This window comes from Heptranchias perlo, chromosome 16, assembly GCF_035084215.1.
Source record: "Heptranchias perlo isolate sHepPer1 chromosome 16, sHepPer1.hap1, whole genome shotgun sequence".
Taxonomy (NCBI): domain Eukaryota; kingdom Metazoa; phylum Chordata; class Chondrichthyes; order Hexanchiformes; family Hexanchidae; genus Heptranchias; species Heptranchias perlo.
In genome coordinates, this window is record NC_090340.1 from 63,393,385 (window position 1) to 63,411,309 (window position 17,925).

Here is a 17,925-nt window from a genome sequence, read left to right on the forward strand (position 1 = left end):
AAAAGGAGGGAGAGAAAAAACAGGGAACTACAGACCAGTTAGCCTAAAGTCAGTAGTGGGGAAAATGCTCGAGTTTATTATAAAGGACGTGATAACAGAACACTGGGAGGGCATTAACGGGATTGGACAAAGTCATCATGGGTTTATGAAAGGGAAATCATGCTTAACAAATCTACTGGAGTTTTTTGAGGATGTAACTAGTAGAATAGATAGGGGAGAACCAGTGGATGTGGTGTATTTGGATTTTCAGAAGGCTTTTGATAAGGTCCCACACAAGAGGTTAGTGTGCAAAATTAAAGCACATGGGATTGGGGGGAATATACTGGCATGGATTGAGAATTGGTTAACAGACAGGAAACAGAGAGTAGGAATAAACGGGTCTTTTTCCGGGTGGCAGGCAGTGACTAGTGGGGTACCGCAGGGATCAGTGCTTGGGCCCCAGCTATTCACAATATATATCAATGATTTGGATGAGGGAACTAAATGTAACATTTCCAAGTTTGCAGACGACACAAAGCTGGGGTGGAATGTGAGCTGTGAGGAGGATGCAAAGAGGCTCCAATGTGATTTAGACAAGTTGGATGAGTGGGCAAGAACATGGCAGATGCAGTATAACGTGGATAAATGTGAGGTTATCTACTTTGGTTGTAAAAACAGAAAGACATTTATCTGAATGGTGATAGATTGGGAAAAGGGGAGGTGCAACGAAACCTGGGTGTCCTTGTACACCAGTCGCTGAAAGCGAGCATTCAGGTGCAGCAAGCAGTTCGGAAGGCGAATGGTATGTTGGCCTTCATTGCAAGAGGATTTGAGTACAGGAGCAGGGATGTCTTACTGCAATTATACAGAGCCTTGGTGAGACCACATCTGGAGTATTGTGTGCAGTTTTATTCTCCTTATCTGAGGAAGGATGTCCTTGCCATGGAGGGAGTGCAACGAAGGTTTACCAGACTGATTCCTGGGATGGCAGGACTGATGTATGATGAGAGATTGGGTCGACCAGGCCTATACTCACTAGAGTTTAGAAGAATGAGAGGTGATCTCATCGAAACATATAAAATTCTAACAGGACTAGACAGACTAGATGCAGGGAGGATGTTCCCGATGGCTGGGGAGTCCAGAACCAGGGGTCACAGTCTCAGGATACGGGGAATGCCCTTTAGAACCGAGATGAGGAGAAATTTCTTCACTCAGAGGGTGGTGAACCTGTGGAATTCTCTACCACAGAAGGCAGTGGAGGCCAAGTCATTAGATGTATTCAAGAAGGAGATAGATACATTTCTTCATGCTGAAGGGATCAAGGGATATGGGGAAAAAGCGGGAACAGGGTACTGAGTTAGACGATCAGCCATGATCATTTTGAATGGCGGAGCAGGCCCGAAGGGCCGAATGGCATATTCTTGCTCCTGTTTTCTATGTTTTTATCCCATGGCACTATTTTGAAGAAGAGCAGGGGAGTTCTCCCTGGTGTCCTGGCCAATATTTATCCCTCAACCAACATCACTAAAAACAGATTATCCGGTCATTATCTCATTGCTGTTTGTGGGATCTTGCTGTGCGCAAATTGGCTGCCGCGTTTCCTACAGTACAACAGTGACTACACTTCAAAGTACTTCAATGGCCGTAAAGTGCTATATAAATGCAAGTCGTCTTTCTTTAAATTTGCCTCCTCTCTTGAAGGCACGGAGACAGTCTGTGCTCCAGTTCCATAGGCAGCAGTCACCAGCTAGTCCCTCACCCACACAACCAGTCCTCTGTGTGCCCCTGACTATTTGGGTGGGGGAAAGGCAGCTCAGTGTTACACTGGGTGATGCAGTTATCAGTAGAACCATCAGGGGAGCTGTTTGCTGATTTTTTTTTTAATATATATATATATAGAAATAACATCAATTTTTATTTCCCATGAGCAGCTTGTGAATAAGAATTGAATTTTGTCTTTTGAGACTCTTATAAATTTCCCCAGTTGCTGAAGGCAAAATGTAATTGAGCCACAGGGAGCAGAACCTTCGATTCTGGTCAGTGCCGGGTTTGCAGATCTCGGCCGGTCCAGCGTTACGGTCAGTTTATTTAACTCCAGCTCTGCGGGCTGAGGGAAGGGGAGAATCTTCCCGGGTCCAGCTCCTGATCGCTAGTTGTGGGAAAGTACAGGCGTGCATGTTGGGGGACATGATCCTAGGAACAGGAGGAGGCCATTCAGCCCATCGAGCATGTTCCACCATTCAATTAGATCATGGCTGATCTGTATCTTAACTCCATTTACCCACCTTGCTTCTGTAGCCCTTAATATCCTTACCTAGTAAAAATCTATCCATCTCAGTTTTTAAATTTTCAATTGACCCCCCAGCCTCAACAGTTTTTTGGGGGAGAGAGTTCCAGATTTCCACTCCCCTTTGTGTGAGGAAGTGCTTCCTGACATCACCCCGAATGGCCTGGCTCTAATTTTAAGCTTATTCCCCTTTGTTCTGGACTCTCCCACCACCCCCCAACCAGAAGAAATAATTTCTCTCTATCTACCCTCTCAAATCTTCCAAACATCTAAAACACCTCAATTAGATCATCCCTTAATCTTCTATACTCAAGGGAATACAAGCCTAGTCGATGCAACCGTCCTCATAATTTAACCCTTTTAGTCTGGGGGTTGTTCTGGTGAATCTGCACTGCACCCCCTCAAAGGCCAATATATCCTTCCTGAGGTGCGGTGCCTGGAATTGAATCAAGCTTGCTTATGATGCCGCATGAGCTCAAGTATTCTGACACTGCCTCGGCTTCGACGTGAAGAGAAACAAGGTTTACACCTGGAGTACTGCGTACAGTTCTGGTGCCCTTATTTAAGGAAGGACATACTTGCATTGGAGGCAGTTCAGAGAAGGTTCACTCGGTTGATTCCGGGTATGGAAGGGTTGTCTTATGAGGAAAGATTGAACAAGTTGGGTCTATACTCATTGGAGTTTAGAAGAATGAGAGGAGATCTTATTGAAACTTGGAAAATTCTGAGGGGACGCGATAGGGTAGATGCTGAGAGGATGTTACCCCTCACGGGGGAATCTAAAACCAGAGGGCATAGTCTCAGAATAAGGGGTCGCCCCGTTTAAGATGGAAATGAGGAAGAATTTCTTCTCCCAGAGGATCGTGAATCTTTGGAATTCTTTAACCTAAAAAGCTGTGGAGGCTGAGTCATTGAATACATTCGAGGCTGAGTCATTGAATACATTCAAGGCTGAGTTAGACAAATTTTTGATCAGCAAGGGAGTCAAAGGATATGGGGAAAGGGCGGGATAGTGGAGTTGAGGTAAAAATCAGATCAGCCATGACCTCATTAAATGGCGGAGCAGGCTCGAGGGGCCGAATGGCCTACTCCTGCTCCTATCTCTTATGGTCTTATAAGGTGCCTGAAGTCAGCCCATGACCGTGGAACTGCACTTCAGGGGATGGAGGAAGAAAATCGGCCAAACAAATCTTCTATAAATGGCACGAGTATGTTTGAAGGGCATAGAAACAGGCATAAAGGTGCAACTCATACTCTCAATTTCACAGCAACTTCTAAAAAAATGTGTCTGTGTCTCTTGGGCTTGTGTAGCTGGTGATTGATACACTCCATTCCTCTGAAAGTTTAAAATTGAGGTCAGGTTTGATGTGGTATTGTAGTATTCTCTGTGTGGTTACCATTAGAATAAAGCAAAGGACTTTGTATTATTGCAGCTAGCTTTGCAGCTCCAGATGTTAAAATCAAAAGACTTTAAAAAAAATATATATATTCTATTTGTGCTATTATTTGACCCACTCATTGCAATCAATTGCTTAACCTACAGGATGAATGCTTGTGCTTCTATTTGCTGATCAGGGCACAAAAGATGTTTTTAAAAAATTATTTAACGGACACGGAGAAAAAGCAATTTATATTTTGCAGTTATTACTGCAGTTTTTAAAAAGGTTTGTTCCCTTTTCTCCCCACCTCTCCTGAAAGCACTGATTTTCGCTGGGGTTAATCTTCAGTACCTTACACGAGGGGCTGTTCTTCACATGTGAATGCAGATGGTGTGCCTTGGTTCGCTGTTTAGTCATGGGGGGGGGCCTCACAGAAAAGCCTGATCCCAATCCTCACCTGATGTCCACTCATGCACTTCCCAGCAGGGGTCAGGCTTATATTTATTTTCTTCCCTTTGCATCCAGTGACCCTGCTGTCAGTTGTGAGCCTCTCGCACTGCTCATCTGAGTCATAGAAACACGGAGCTGCAACACGGAGGCAGGCCATTAGCCCCAACTTGTTTGTATCGGAGTTTACCCTCCACACGAGCAAATAGTTCTAATCACAACTACCAGCTCTGATCCCCTACCCCTTTATTCCTCTTTTCTTCCATCCATTTGTCCAGTCTTAATCTTGAATTTTGGACATAGTTTGTGCCTCAGCCACTAACCCTGGAAGTGAATTCCATATCCTCACAACTCTGAAGAAGTTTCTCCTGCTCTCTGTTCTGTATATCTTGCATTTAACCGTGTATCTATGGCCCATCATTCTCAGTCCCTCAGCTATTGGAAACCATCTGCTTCTATCTGTGCTGTCCGTTCATTTCATAATTTTGAAAACTATCATATTGCCCCGTAATCTGCGTTGTCCTTCGGAAAAAAGCCCCAGCAGCCTGGAAGTTAATGTGATTGGAACATCTTGAATCTCGCCCTCTGCACTGATCTGCACTGTCCTCTCTGTGTTACCTTGTGCAGTGACCACAATCACTGTAGAGTTTGAACAGTGCGGGATTGAGCTCACCAGAGACTGGCCAAGCTTACCTTTCAACTGAAACCTCAAGTACAACAGGGAGGCGAGTCTGGGGATGTGAAACCAAACCGCCTGTGATCGCCATTGTTCTAACGAGTCAGGGCTGATCCTGAGACTTTCCGATCTGTATGGCACTGGACAGTGCATTTACCCAGTGAGTCATGGTTGGGGGTGTGGGATTGTAATCACTGTATTGAGTAACTGAGATATGGGAGTGACCACAAAGCAGATATCTCAAGGGGGAGGGATTAAGATGTCCTAAACCACAGGAGTGAAGTGTGTGCGGCTTGTAATCCTCGCCTCTTGTTGCAGTGCTGGCCGGAACAAAACGAGCTTGATAACTTTCTGGAGGAACTGCAGGGGAGAAGCTGTACTTGACGTAGTGTGGACGCCCTTTTGCTTGACCTTCGATTTGTTCCAGAACAATCCAAGGGAAACGCCATCGGTCTTTATTTGACTTGCACGGTGCATTTAATGGAGAGTAGCATACGCTAGCAGTCCCCCGCAGTTACTTAGCTTGTGGCGTGTTTCAAATCATGTTGCTGCAGCTAAAACATGGTGTTGGGTGTTGGTGTATTGCCAGCAGTCGTGCACTGACCCTTGGGTTGTTACTGATAAGTAAGAAGTTACGAATTCTCTGATGCCCTTGACAACTGTTGTCAAGCTGGTGGTGTTAATTAAATTGGGTAATGCCCCCCAATGTGGCAGCATTATCCAGGGAGTATTACCTGGGCTTAGGTTACAAGGTGGCAATCTCTTGGTAGGGGAGGGAAGTGTTAAGGTTCGTAGAATCGTACAGCACAGAAAGAGGCCATTAGGCCCATTGTGCTTGTGAAAGCGTTATCCAGTTAGTCTAACTAGCCGCGCCTCCAGCCAAACTGTTGCAGTATGGCTACAACACTGGCATCTACCCGACAATGTGGAAAATTGCCCAGGTATGTCCTGTCCACAAAAAGCAGGACAAATCCAATCCGGCCAATTACCGCTCCATCAGTCTACTTTCAATCATCAGCAAAGTGATGTAAGGTGTCGTCGACAGTGTTAACAAGCGGCACTTACTCACCAATAACCTGCTCACCGATGCTCAGTTTGGGTTCCGCCAGGACCACTCGGCTCCAGACCTCGTTACGGCCTTGGTCCAAAGATGGACAAAAGAGCTGAATTCCAGAGGTGAGGTGAGAGTAACTGCACTTGACCGAGTGTGGCACCAAGGAGCCCTAGTAAAATTGAAGTCAATGGGAATCAGGGGGAAAACTCTCCAGTGGCTGGAGTCATACCTAGCACAAAGTTAAGATGGTAGTGGTTGTTGGAGGCCAATCATCTCAGCTCCAGGACATTGCTGCAGGAATTCCTCAGGGCAGTGTCCTCGGCCCAACCATCTTCAGCTGCTTCATCAATGACCTTCCCTCCATCATAAGGTCAGAAATGGGGAAGTTCGCTGATGATTGCACAGTGTTCAGTTTCATTCGCAACCCCTCAGATAATGAAGCAGTTTGTGCCCGCATGCAGCAAGACCTGGACAACATCCAGGCTTGGGCTGATAATTGGCAAATAACATTCGCGCCAGACAAGTGCCAGGCAATGACCATCTCCAACAAGAGAGAGTCTAACCACCTCCCCTTGACATTCAGTGGCAATACTATCACTGAATCTCTCACCATCAACATCCTGGGGGTCACCATTGACCAGAAACTTAACTGGACCAGCCATATAAATACTGTGGCTACAAGAGCAGGTCAGAGGCTGGGTATCCTGCGGCGAGTGACTCACCTCCTGACTCCCCAAAGCCTTTCCGTCATCTACAAGGCACAAGTCAGGAGTGTGATGGAATATTCTCCACTTGCCTGGATGAGTGCAGCCCCAACAACACTAAAGAAGCTCGACACCATCCAGGACAACGCAGCCCGCTTGATTGGCACCCCATCCACCATCTTAACCATTCACTCCCTTCACCACCGGCCCACCATGGCTGCAGTGTGTACCGTCCACAGGATGCACTGCAGCAACTCGCCAAGGCTTCTTCGACAGCACCTCCCAAACCTGCGACCTCTACCACCTAGAAGGACAAGGACAAGGGCAGCAGGCACATGGGAATAACACCACCTGCACGTTCCCCTCCAAGTCACACACCATCCCGACTTGGAAATATATCGCCGTTCCTTCATCGTCGCTGGGTCAAAATCCTGGAACTCCCTACCTAACAGCACTGTGGGAGAACCTTCACCACACGGACTGCAGCGGTTCGAGAAGGCGGCTCACCACCACCTTCTGAAGGGCAATTTGGGATGGGCAATAAATGCCGGCCTTGCCAGCGGCGCCCACATCCCATGAACGAATAATTTTTAAAAATTCCCTTTTGCAAGTTACTATTGAATCTGCTTCCACCACCCTTTGAGCCAGTGCATTGCAGATCATTATAACTCGGTGTGTGAAAAAAATTCTCCCCTTCTCCTCTCTGGTTCTTTTTCCAATTATTTTAAATCTGTGTCCTCTGGTTCCTGACCCTCCTGCTGGTGGAAACAGTTTCTCCCTATCTACTCTATCAAAACACCTCACAATTTTGAACACCTCTGTTAACTCTCCCTTTAACCTTCTCTGCTCTACGGAGAACAACCCCAGCGTCTCTAATCTCTCCACACAACTGAAGTCCCTCATCCCTGGTAGCATTCTAATAAATCTCATCTGCACCCTCTCCAAGGTTATGACATAAGCCATAAGAGTGTAGGTTGAACAAGTTATAACATTTCATTTCAACCTTGAGCCCAGTTCTCAAAGAACACTGTAAACTTGATTTATTGGGAGGGCAAAAAAAACTACCCAGTATCCTACTTCAAAAATTTATCATATATTTCAGCCAACTGATTTCATTCAAGTGTGTCAGGGCTGGTAGGCTGACAGTATAACTCCAATACACTGAGTCAGGGTGACCGGTAGGTTATGGACGTATTGGGGAACAGGGTGTAGGGGAAACCACCCTTTGGATTTGCAGTTCAAATCCTGTCTCATACCCTCCTGGTACTTGGTGCCAAAGTGCCATTGATCGAGCCCAGGGGCAGTTCACCATCTTGCCTTTTGAGCTGTGGTATAGTGCTTGGCACATGTGAGTTCTGGAAAGAGAAGGGAGAAGATAAAATGGGCACTTGGGTACAGTGTTATCTTCTGCCAGGAATCCTGCCCCTATATTGTTTGAGGTTGTGCAGTAGTTACAAGATTAGATTACTGGGCTCTCCTCTCGATGGCTTGGTGTGTTTGAGATTTCAATTGGCAGATAAGTTTCATTGCCTGAAAGGGCGGTGGAAGCAGATTCAGTAATAACTTTCAAAAGTGAATTGGATAAATACTTGAAGGGGAAAAATTTGTAGGGCTTCAGGGAAAGAGCAGGGGAGTAGGACTAATTGGATAGTTCTTACAAAAAGCTGGCACAGGCAGGATGGGCCGAATGGCCTCCTATGCTGTATGACTGTGTGATTCGATGAGTTCTTCCAGTCTCTGATACCGACACTATGGGATGTTCTCAAACTCTCTTTACAATGAAATCTGCTCAGGGATAGTATTCGGGTTTATCAAATACCCAGTTAGCAAATCCCGTGTTCATTTTCAGGCTCCTTTCCTGCCTAATTTGAACTTGTACGCCTGTCAGCCCATTCAAAGGACCTTTCTCCGCCACTGCTTAATTATCTTGAAAGCAAAGTGGCCGTGTGTTCCAGGACATTCTGTAATGTAGATTTATCTGGTGCATTTCATTCATTACCTCATGAGACACCATCAATAATCACTGGAAGTTCCTGAATATAAGTTAATAAGTCTGCCACAGACTAGGGTTCAACTAGTTCGATTTATTCGGTGCACAATCGCGGCCCATTCTAAGTATTGTTGACTGCATTATTGAATAGGGGTCTTTAGTGGGTAAAGGCACTATCCTGGTGTGGTATTGAGCCACATGGAATCGGAGGTCATGGTTCACATTGCACTCTGCAGTGAGTTAGCTGATTGCATTGGGAATGTTACAATTGAGCTCAGTACCTCTGGGCTAGGCAGGGTAGAATCACGTCGGGGCCCCGATGCTACTCTCCATAACCTTGAGTTCAAACAAAACTCTGCCCGTTTCCCAACTCGCACCAAGTCCAGTTCACCCATCACCCCTGTGCTCGCTGACCTACGTTGGCTCCCAGTCCGGGAACGCCTCGATTTTAAAATTCTCATCCTTGTGTTCAAATCCCTCCGTGGCCTCTCCCCTCCCTCTCTCTGTAGCCTCCTCCAGCCCTACAACCCTCCGAGATCTCTGCACTCCTCCAATTCTTGCCTCTTGCGTATCCTCAATTTTAATCGCTCCACCGTTGGCGGCCGTGCCTTCAGCTGCCGAGTTCCTAAACTTTGAATTCCCTCCCTAAACCTCTCCGCCTCTCTACCTCTCTCTCCTCCTTTAAGGTGCTGCTTTAAACCTACCTCTTTGACCGAGCTTTTGGTCACCTGTCCTAATATCTCCTAATGTGGCTCGGTGTCAAATTTTGTTTGATAATCGCTCCTGTGAAGCGCCTTGGGACGTTTTACTACATTAAAGGGGCTATATAAATGCAAGTTGTTGTTGCTGATTACTGTCCAATGAATGCTGCTGGATTGTGCACTGTGTCAGCCTCAAAAAGAGCCCAGAGGGGATTTTACAGAGGTACGTAAAATACTTAATGGGATAAAGAAAGTAAATCCAGAGCAATACTTTGATACATGAAGGGAACAGGACAAGAGGCACAGGTTCAGGGCTGTGTAGATCATATTTGAGACTGATGTAAGGGAGTGTTTCTTTACACACAGGGTGACCGATAGCTGGAACTTGTTGCTAGGTCACTGGTGGGGTCAGGACATTGGACCTATTTAAGAAATAACTGGATGCTGACCATAGGGTTGGCTCTGAATTGAACTTGTGTGGAGGTTGGGGGGAGGACAGAATGAGGCTTGACTGTCACGCCCTCCACTGTTGAATATCCTGCCAAAACTCAGTGAGGAACAGCCAGTCGGGTGAGGCACAGGGTGGCTGCCATCGTCCATGGAACTGTACTGTAGCAAGGTGACAGCCATTTGAGGAGGGGAGAATGAAACAGAAATGCTACCAACACCAGCCCATTACAAGGCTGTTTCTCGGTAACTAGGCATGGGCAATAAATGTGGCTTAGCCAGTGTTGCCCACATCCTGAGAACAAATTTTTTTTTAAAAAAATGACCACGTTTCTGAAGTTTTTATTGTCAGTACGAGCCACTCTCCTATAGAATACAATATCCAGTTAAGAAAGAAAAAGGAATAACTTGCATTTATACAGTGCTTTCACGACCTCAGGACGTCCCAAAAGCTTCACAGCCAATGAAGTACTTTTTGAAGTGTAGTCACTGCTGTAATGTGGGAAATGTGGCAGCCAATTTGCGCACAGAAAGATCCCACAAACAGCAATGAGATAAATGACCAGATAATTTGTTGGATAAATATTGGACAGGACACCGGGGAGAACTCCCTTGCTCCTCTTCGTATAGTGCCATGGGATCATTTACGTCCACCTGAGAGGGCAGACGGGGCCTTGCTTTAATGTCTCATCCGAAAGACAGCACCTCCGACTGTGCAGCACTCCCTCAGTACCGCACTGAAATGCCAGCCTAGATTTTGTGCTCAAGTCTAAGGAGTGGGACTTGAACCCACAATCTTTTGGCACAGAGGCAAGAGTGCAACCCACTGAGCCACGGCTGACACAGTTAAGGAAAAACAGTACCAGACGCCCAGCTGTGTCAGCCAGGGAGCGATATATGGGGTGGGGGAAATGAGAATTTTTTTGGAAAATCGTGAACTTTGTTTTATCTTTTTCCAAGTCGAGACATGCAAGCCGTCTACTTCACTCAGCTGTGTGTTGTTTATTCTTCCACTTTTACCTCCACCCCCCCGGCTAGCTTTCTCTCCTGGCCCCACACCTCGTGCAGATGGAGAACACGATGGGGATGGTGTTTATGGATCATCGGCGGTGCTGCTTTTAGTTACCCACCAAGAGAAATGCAGGGGTATCCCTGCGGAGACTAATCGTCTGAAGTTCTTCAATCTACCCCTCTTTGTCCTGAACTTTTCATTACTTTCAAAAAGTGTGTGTGGGGGGAACACACCTTTTGAGGCCCAGAGCAGGGTGGTGATGCTCAGTGTCAGTGCTGAGATGTGGAGAGACCATCAGTTTTGTGCTGAATTAGCATTGTTTTATTCATAATTTGTCTTCGGTTCCCTAGACATTGACTGCATCCCTCTCCCTGGTCACTGCCTGAGGCTGAACCAGACTGTTCGCAACCTTGGTGTCTTATTTGACCCTGAAATGAACTTCCGACCATATATATCCGCTCAATCACAAAAGCCGCCAACTTCCACCTCTGTAACATCGCCTGACTCCGCCCCGCCTCAGCTCATCTGCTGAAACATCCATGCCATCTTCCACCCTCCATAAACTTGAGCTCATCCAAAACTCTGCTGCCCATATCCTAATTCGCACCAAGTCGCGTTCACCCATCACTCCTTTGCTCTCTGACCTATGTTGGTTCCCGGTCCGGCTTTTAAAATTCTCATTCTCGTGTTCAAATCCCTCCATGGCCCTCGCTCCTCCCTAGCTCTGTAACCTCCTCCAGCCCTACAACCCTCCGAGATCTCTACGGTCCTCCAATTCTGGCCTCTTGCGCATCCCGGATTTTAATCTCTCCACCATTGGCGGCCGTGCCTTCAGCTGCCTGGGCCTTAAGCTATGGAATTCCCTCCCTAAACCTCTCCACCTCTCTCTCCTTTAAGACGCTCCTTTAAAACCTACCTCTTTGACCAAGCTTTTGATCACCTGTCCCCTAATATCTCTTTACGCGGCTCGGTGTCAAATTTTGTTTGATAATCGCTCCTGTGAAGCGCCTTGGGACGTTTTACTACATTAAAGGCGCTATATAAATGCAAGTTGTTGTCATTTGAACTCAGCTGCCCTTTTTCTGTCTGAACTCTGGTGAGTTGTTACAAAGAGCCCCTAAGGTGACTGAGTGCCCCCACCCAAATTTCGATTGGGGAGGAGGAGGAGAGAGGAGAAAAAAAAATCTGTGTGTGCTCTGCACTGTGAAGAGCAGGGGATGTAGGATCATAGCATTTTTCAGCATAGGAGGCTGTATCCCTCACGCCTGTGCTGGCTCATCTGAACGAGTTAAGAACTTAGTCCTGTTCCCCTGCCCCTTCCCTGTACCTGTTTATTTTTTTCTTTTTCAAATATTTGTCAACTTCCCTTTAAAAACTATTATGGATCTGGCTGTCGGATAAGTGTTTCCTACATCACAACAGTGGCCACGCTTCAAAAGTACATAGAATCATAGCAAGGCTACAGCACGAAAGGAGGCCAATCGGCCCATCGAGTCCGCGCTGGCTCTATGCAAGAGCAATCCAGCTAGTCCCACTCCCCCGCCCTATACAAAACCCTGGTTAGACCGCACCCGGAGTACTGTGAGCAGTTCTGGGCACCGCATCTACAGAAGGACATATTGGCCTTGGAGGGAGTGCAGCGTAGGTTTACTAGAATGATACCCGGACTTCAAGGGTTAAGTTACGAGGAGAGATTACACAAATTGGGGTTGTATTCTCTAGAGTTTAGAAGGTTAAGGGATGATCTGATCGAAATTTATAAGATATTAAGGGGAACGGATAGAGAGAAACTATTTCCGCTGGTTGGGGATTCTAGGAGTAGGGGGCACAGTCTAAAAATTAGAGCCAGACCTTTCAGGAGTGAGATTAGAAAACATTTCTACACACAAAAGGGTTGTAGAAGTTTGGAACTCTCTTCCGCAAATGGCAATTGATACTAGCTCAATTGCTAAATTTAAATCTGAGATAGTTAGGTTTTTGGCAACCAAAGGTATTGAGGGATATGGGCCAAAGGCAGGTATATGGAGTTAGATCACAGATCAGCCATGATCTTATCAAATGGCGGAGCAGGCACGAGGGACTGAATGGCCTACTCCTGTTCCTATGTTCCTATCCCTCGTAGCCCTGCAAATTGTTTCCTTTCAAGTACTTATCCAGTTCCCTTTTGAAGGCCATGATTGAATCTGCCTCCACCACCCCCTCGGGCAGTGCATTCCAGATCCTAACCACTCGCTGTGTAAAAAAGTTTTTCCTTACGTCACCTTTGGTTCTTTTGCCAATCACCTTAAATCAATGTCCTCTGGACCTTGACCCTTCCACCAATGGGAACAGTTTCTCTCTATCTACTCTGTCTAGACTCTTCATGATTTTGAATATCTCAATCAAATCTCCTCTCAACCTTCTCTGTTCCACGGAGAACAATCCCAGCTTCTCCAGTGTATCCCTGCAACTTAAGTCCCTCATCCCTGGAATCATTCCAGTAAATCTCTTCTGCAGAGTAATTCTCTGTAAAGAGTCTTGGGATGTTCTGAGCTCATGAAAGGTGCTATATAAATGCATTACCCAGCCTCTATCTCCACAAACTTGTCCAAAACTCTGCTTGTATCCTGTCTTGCTTTAAGTCCTGTTCCCTTTTCACTCCAGTCCTCGCTGACCTACATCGGCTCCTTGTCCCCTGATGCATTAAATTTAAAAGTTGCTCCTCATCTTCAAATCCCTCCATGGTCTTGCCCCACTCTATTTCTGCAATCTCCCACATCCCTGTATTCCCTCTTCCCTCTGACTCTGACCTTTTGTGCATTGCCCTCTCCCTTCACTGCGCCATTGGTGGCTGGACCTTCAGTTGCCTGGGTCCTGCTCTCTGGAACTACCTCCCTAACCTTCTCCACTTCCCTCCCCGACTTTAAAAACCTTATCAAAACCCACATCCTTGATCAAGCTTTCTGTCAACCCTCCTAATCCCTCCCTTTATGGCCCAGCGTCCATCTTCCTTGTGCCTATCTGTGAAGTGCCTTGGGGCATTTTGTATTTAAATGCAAGTTGTTGTTGGATCCAAATGGTTTGTGAGCTGAATTACATTTTCTACTGCTGCTGCTACATATCACTGCTGCTTTCGGTATCAAATAATGGTTAGATCTGTTAATATTAGTTAGATCTGTAGAACATCTATGCACATTACATGCTCCTTATCGGTTGTAATTAAGTTGGAGTGGGTGAATGTTGCTGGAAAAAGACAAGCAATTGGCATTGCATGAGACATTTTCTTATGCATTTTTTTTTCTCTTTCAATGATTTGCAGGACCATGAATGGTACGAACAAGCAACAGATGTTCGGACACAACTGAAATTCTTTGAACATCTGGAGCGGCTCGAGAAACAGAGAAAGGACGATCAGGAGAGAGAAATTCTATTAAAAGCAGCAAAGGTACGGACTAATTCAGTGATCAACCAAATTGTCAGATGGCAGCAGTTTTAAAATTTTTAATGAACTTGGGTTTCCTTAGAGTTGAAAATCTATTTTTGTAGAGAATGGGGGCATAACTCAAACCCCCCTCCACCCCCCCCCCCCCAACACACACACACACACACACACACACACACACACACACACACACAATAAAGTATGTGAATGCAGGCTTGGATGGGTAATAGATTCTATTCTGGAATTTGATGAAGGGATTTGCAGCTTGGCTACTGTGTGGCTCAGAGAGGCAGGGTAGCTTAAAACCTTCTTGGATTGTTGGAGCATGTTTTCAATTTTTTTTTAGCCAAATCACACTGATTAGCTGCTGGGTTGTGTTAGAATGAGCAAAGTGTTTTCTATACTAAAAATATTCTTCAAAAAATATAGTTTGTAAACTGCACTCATTGAGTCAGAAGTCCCAAGACATGCATGGTTTTGATTAAGTGGGCAAGAGTCAGTCCGGTGACATTGAGCAGTTGGACAGGAGTTTGTGTCTGCGCTGCCAGTCCAGTTGCCACCCTGCCCCTGTCACTGACATTGCTCTGATGAAAGTCGCCAACAACGTTCTTTGTGACTACAACACGTGCCCTATTCCTGAGTCCTCCTGAACCCCTCTGCAGAGTTTGACATAGTTGACCATTCCATGCTCGTGAGTTTTGTCCTCTGTGGTCCATCCACATGGCACTGCCCTTGTTTGGTTCTGCACCTACCTGTCCCCTCCTGCAGTGGCTTCCTCCCTGCCTGTTCACAACCACCTCCGACGTGCTTCAAGGTTCCCTCCTCGGTTCCTCGTCTACATAAGGTGACAATATCGGTAAGCGTGGGATCAACGTAGGTTTACATCCAACTCTACCTCTCTGCCATGACCATTGACTGTATGGCCACCACTCTGCTGTCCAACATCAAATCATGGATCAGCAAGAGCTTTCTCCAAGTTAATGTATCCAAGACTGAACCCATCCTGTTTGGCTCCTGCCAGAAATGCCACTCCCTAGCTCCTCCCGATTCCACCCCCTGCTAGTGGCTAGCTCCTTCATTCGGTCACCTCCTCAACCCTTCTCCCACCACTGTAGTTTGTTAAATTCATTCTAGGGATGTGGGCGTCACTGGCAAAGCTGCCATTTATTGCCCATCCCTAATTGCCCTTGAGAGGGTGGTGATGAGCCGCCGCCTTGAACCGCTGCAGCCTGTGTGGTGAAGGTGCTCCCACAGTGCTGTTAGGTCGGGAGTTTCATCTCTGTGATCTGCTTTGGGGTGTATTGCTGGATTTAAAGCACGATAATGAAGTTTCTAATGAACCTGTGTGTGGTGAGTTGCTCGGGTGTGCTGCCGGGGGTGATACTGAATTGAGATGAGGCACTTCTCCCAAATTCTACAACCCCCCCCCCCCACCTACAAATAAAAAGATGGTAAAGAAAAATAGAAAGTGTAAATCAGGGACATGCCTTTCAGCGGCTGATAACAGACTTGTGTTGGCCAACGCTGGAAGCACTTTGCCTCACCACCCTTCCCATTGGGGAATAGGTGACCTGTTAGAGGTCTTCAAAATTATGAAAGGGTTTGATAGGATAGACGTAGAGCAGATATTTCCACTTGTGGGGGAAACCAAAATTAGAGGTCATAAATATAAGATAGTCACTAATAAATCCAATAGGGAGTTGGAGTAGTTGAGGCATAGATGCATTTAAGGGGAAGCTGGATAAACACATGAGGGAGAAAGGAATAGAAGGATATGCTGATAGGGTGAGATGAAGTGGGGAGGGAGGAGGCTCGTGTGGAGCATAAACACCAGCATAGAGCAGTTGGGCCGAATGGCCTGTTTCTGTGCTGTAAAATGCAATGTAATTCTTATGAATATGTAAATTAGATATTCATGGAGCTCTTCAGCCTGAAGAACCATCAGAATTTAGCAAGAACTGAAGAATGACAAATAGGGCTCAGATTTATACCCCGTTTCCCATTGATGGGGAATTCCAAATCAATAATGGCCACCAAGGGCACAATGGTTGCATTCAGGACACAATCGTCTGCTTCTTCAGTCAGCTGGAGCTCGTACAAACCGATGGTGAATTATTTAAAATAGTGATTCTATATCCCATGATCCTTAAAAATTCTGAGATACTTGCTCAACGTTGGTGACACTGGGTTGATTTGGAACACACCACCTGGCTGCCTATAGCTGGACGACACAACAGAGAAACCGCGGTTATGTCTGACACACTTGCTGTCTGGGCTCACACATGAAGAACGGCTTTTTGGGTGAGGAGGGTTAGTGCTCGCAAACCAGTAGGGAATCTGTGGCTTCAGGAGCTTGGAGAAGGGAAGAGAGAAACAACTTAAAACGTGTTTGGTGGTGTTGGGTTGTGTGGTAGAGAACCTCCCCAAAAGCATTCCCATTTGAAGATATCCCGCTTTCATGTTTGCAGGGTCACAAAAATTTAAGAGATAAATGAAGTAATGCGAAGGTTATTATTTTTCCCACAAAATTTTAAAATAGTTTTGCCAGGAGAGGTTTGAAGTCACATCTGTGTGTAACTGTGCACGGTGTCCTTGACACCTTGTATTTTGCTCTTTGCTTGTTCTTGCTATTTTCTGCTCACTGCGACAGATGAGCCGTTTTTAAACCAGCTGCTAAACCCTGTGTGTGTGTTTTTTCCCTCTCTCTTTTTTCTTCAACTGCCTAGAGTCGCTCCAGGCAAGAAGACCCTGAGCAAGCGAGGCTAAAGCAGAAAGCAAAGGAGGTAAGGAAGACTGGACATGGCTACGCTTGATCTTTCAAGGTTTCACTGATTAATTTTTCATGTTCAAGTGCTCATGTCACACTAATAACAATCAGACCCCGGAAAAGTTGCCTTTTCTTTCTTCTCATCCCCTCCCCCCTCCCGCCCCCCCCCCCCCAACACAACCCAAACTAGTTCTTGTCGTGTTTGAAGTCACTCGTGGGAAGTGAACACATTCACAAACTGGTGTAATAGAAGGCGATTATTTCCAGTTCGATTCTGAAGTTAGTATTTTTGGAAGGAGGATTATTTCATTTAAAGAACCCTTCAAGACATTTTTGGAATCCAAATACTTTAGGTTAAAAGCAACACAATATTTCTCCTGAGGTTTGGTTCACATCGAGGTGAGTGTTTAGCCGCTGCTTTTATAGGAATGTCTCTGGGGCGAGCCGAGTAGGTGTTCAGTTTGGATTGCCGTTCTCAGTGTTTTCTCATGGTTACAAAGGTGATTTTTTTCCCCCTCCCCTCAAAACAAACATGGTATTGATGCTGTTAATTTTCAGTTTGTGACCCATTGGGGCAGGCTCAATGGGCTGAATGGCCTCCTCTTGCACCTGTGCATATATTCATAGTAGTCTGTTCCTTATGTGTTAAGGTTTGTGCCTGTAGCACATAGGATCAGTCCATTTGGTCTTTAATGCCCGCTTTCTAAAATATCTCTCCAAGTCTCCCTTAATTTTCCCCACACTATCTACCCCCACTGCCTCCCGGGACAGTCCATTTCACCCATTCACTGTCCTTTCCTTCTAAGTTTGAGCCCGTGTACCCTGGTTCCAGAGTTTGTGCCAATCGCAAGCATATTATCAGCATTCAGTTTCTCAATTCCCTAAAGGATCTCGAATCTTTGAATAATAAGGCTCTGAGCCTTCTTCTCTCCACGGTCACCAGTCCTGGGCTCTTCACCCTCTCCCCACAGCTCAGACACCGTAAGCTCGGTTATCAGTTTTGTTCCATTATCTGCGCAGTGTCCAATGCCTGGATCTACTTGCTATAGTACAGTGATCAG

The 17,925-nt window shown here is 46.1% G+C and overlaps 1 protein-coding gene across 1 annotated transcript in view; it reads left to right on the plus strand.

Annotated features, from left to right (window-relative positions):
* The window catches only part of LOC137333834 (transcription initiation factor TFIID subunit 4-like), a 249,460-nt gene that overhangs the window by 101,342 nt on the left and 130,193 nt on the right, over positions 1–17,925 (plus strand). Inside the window, exons 13-14 of the mRNA XM_067998200.1 lie at positions 13,975–14,100; positions 16,824–16,880. Coding sequence (XP_067854301.1) covers positions 13,975–14,100; positions 16,824–16,880 — 183 coding nt within the window. The remainder of the gene's footprint in view (positions 1–13,974; positions 14,101–16,823; positions 16,881–17,925) is intronic.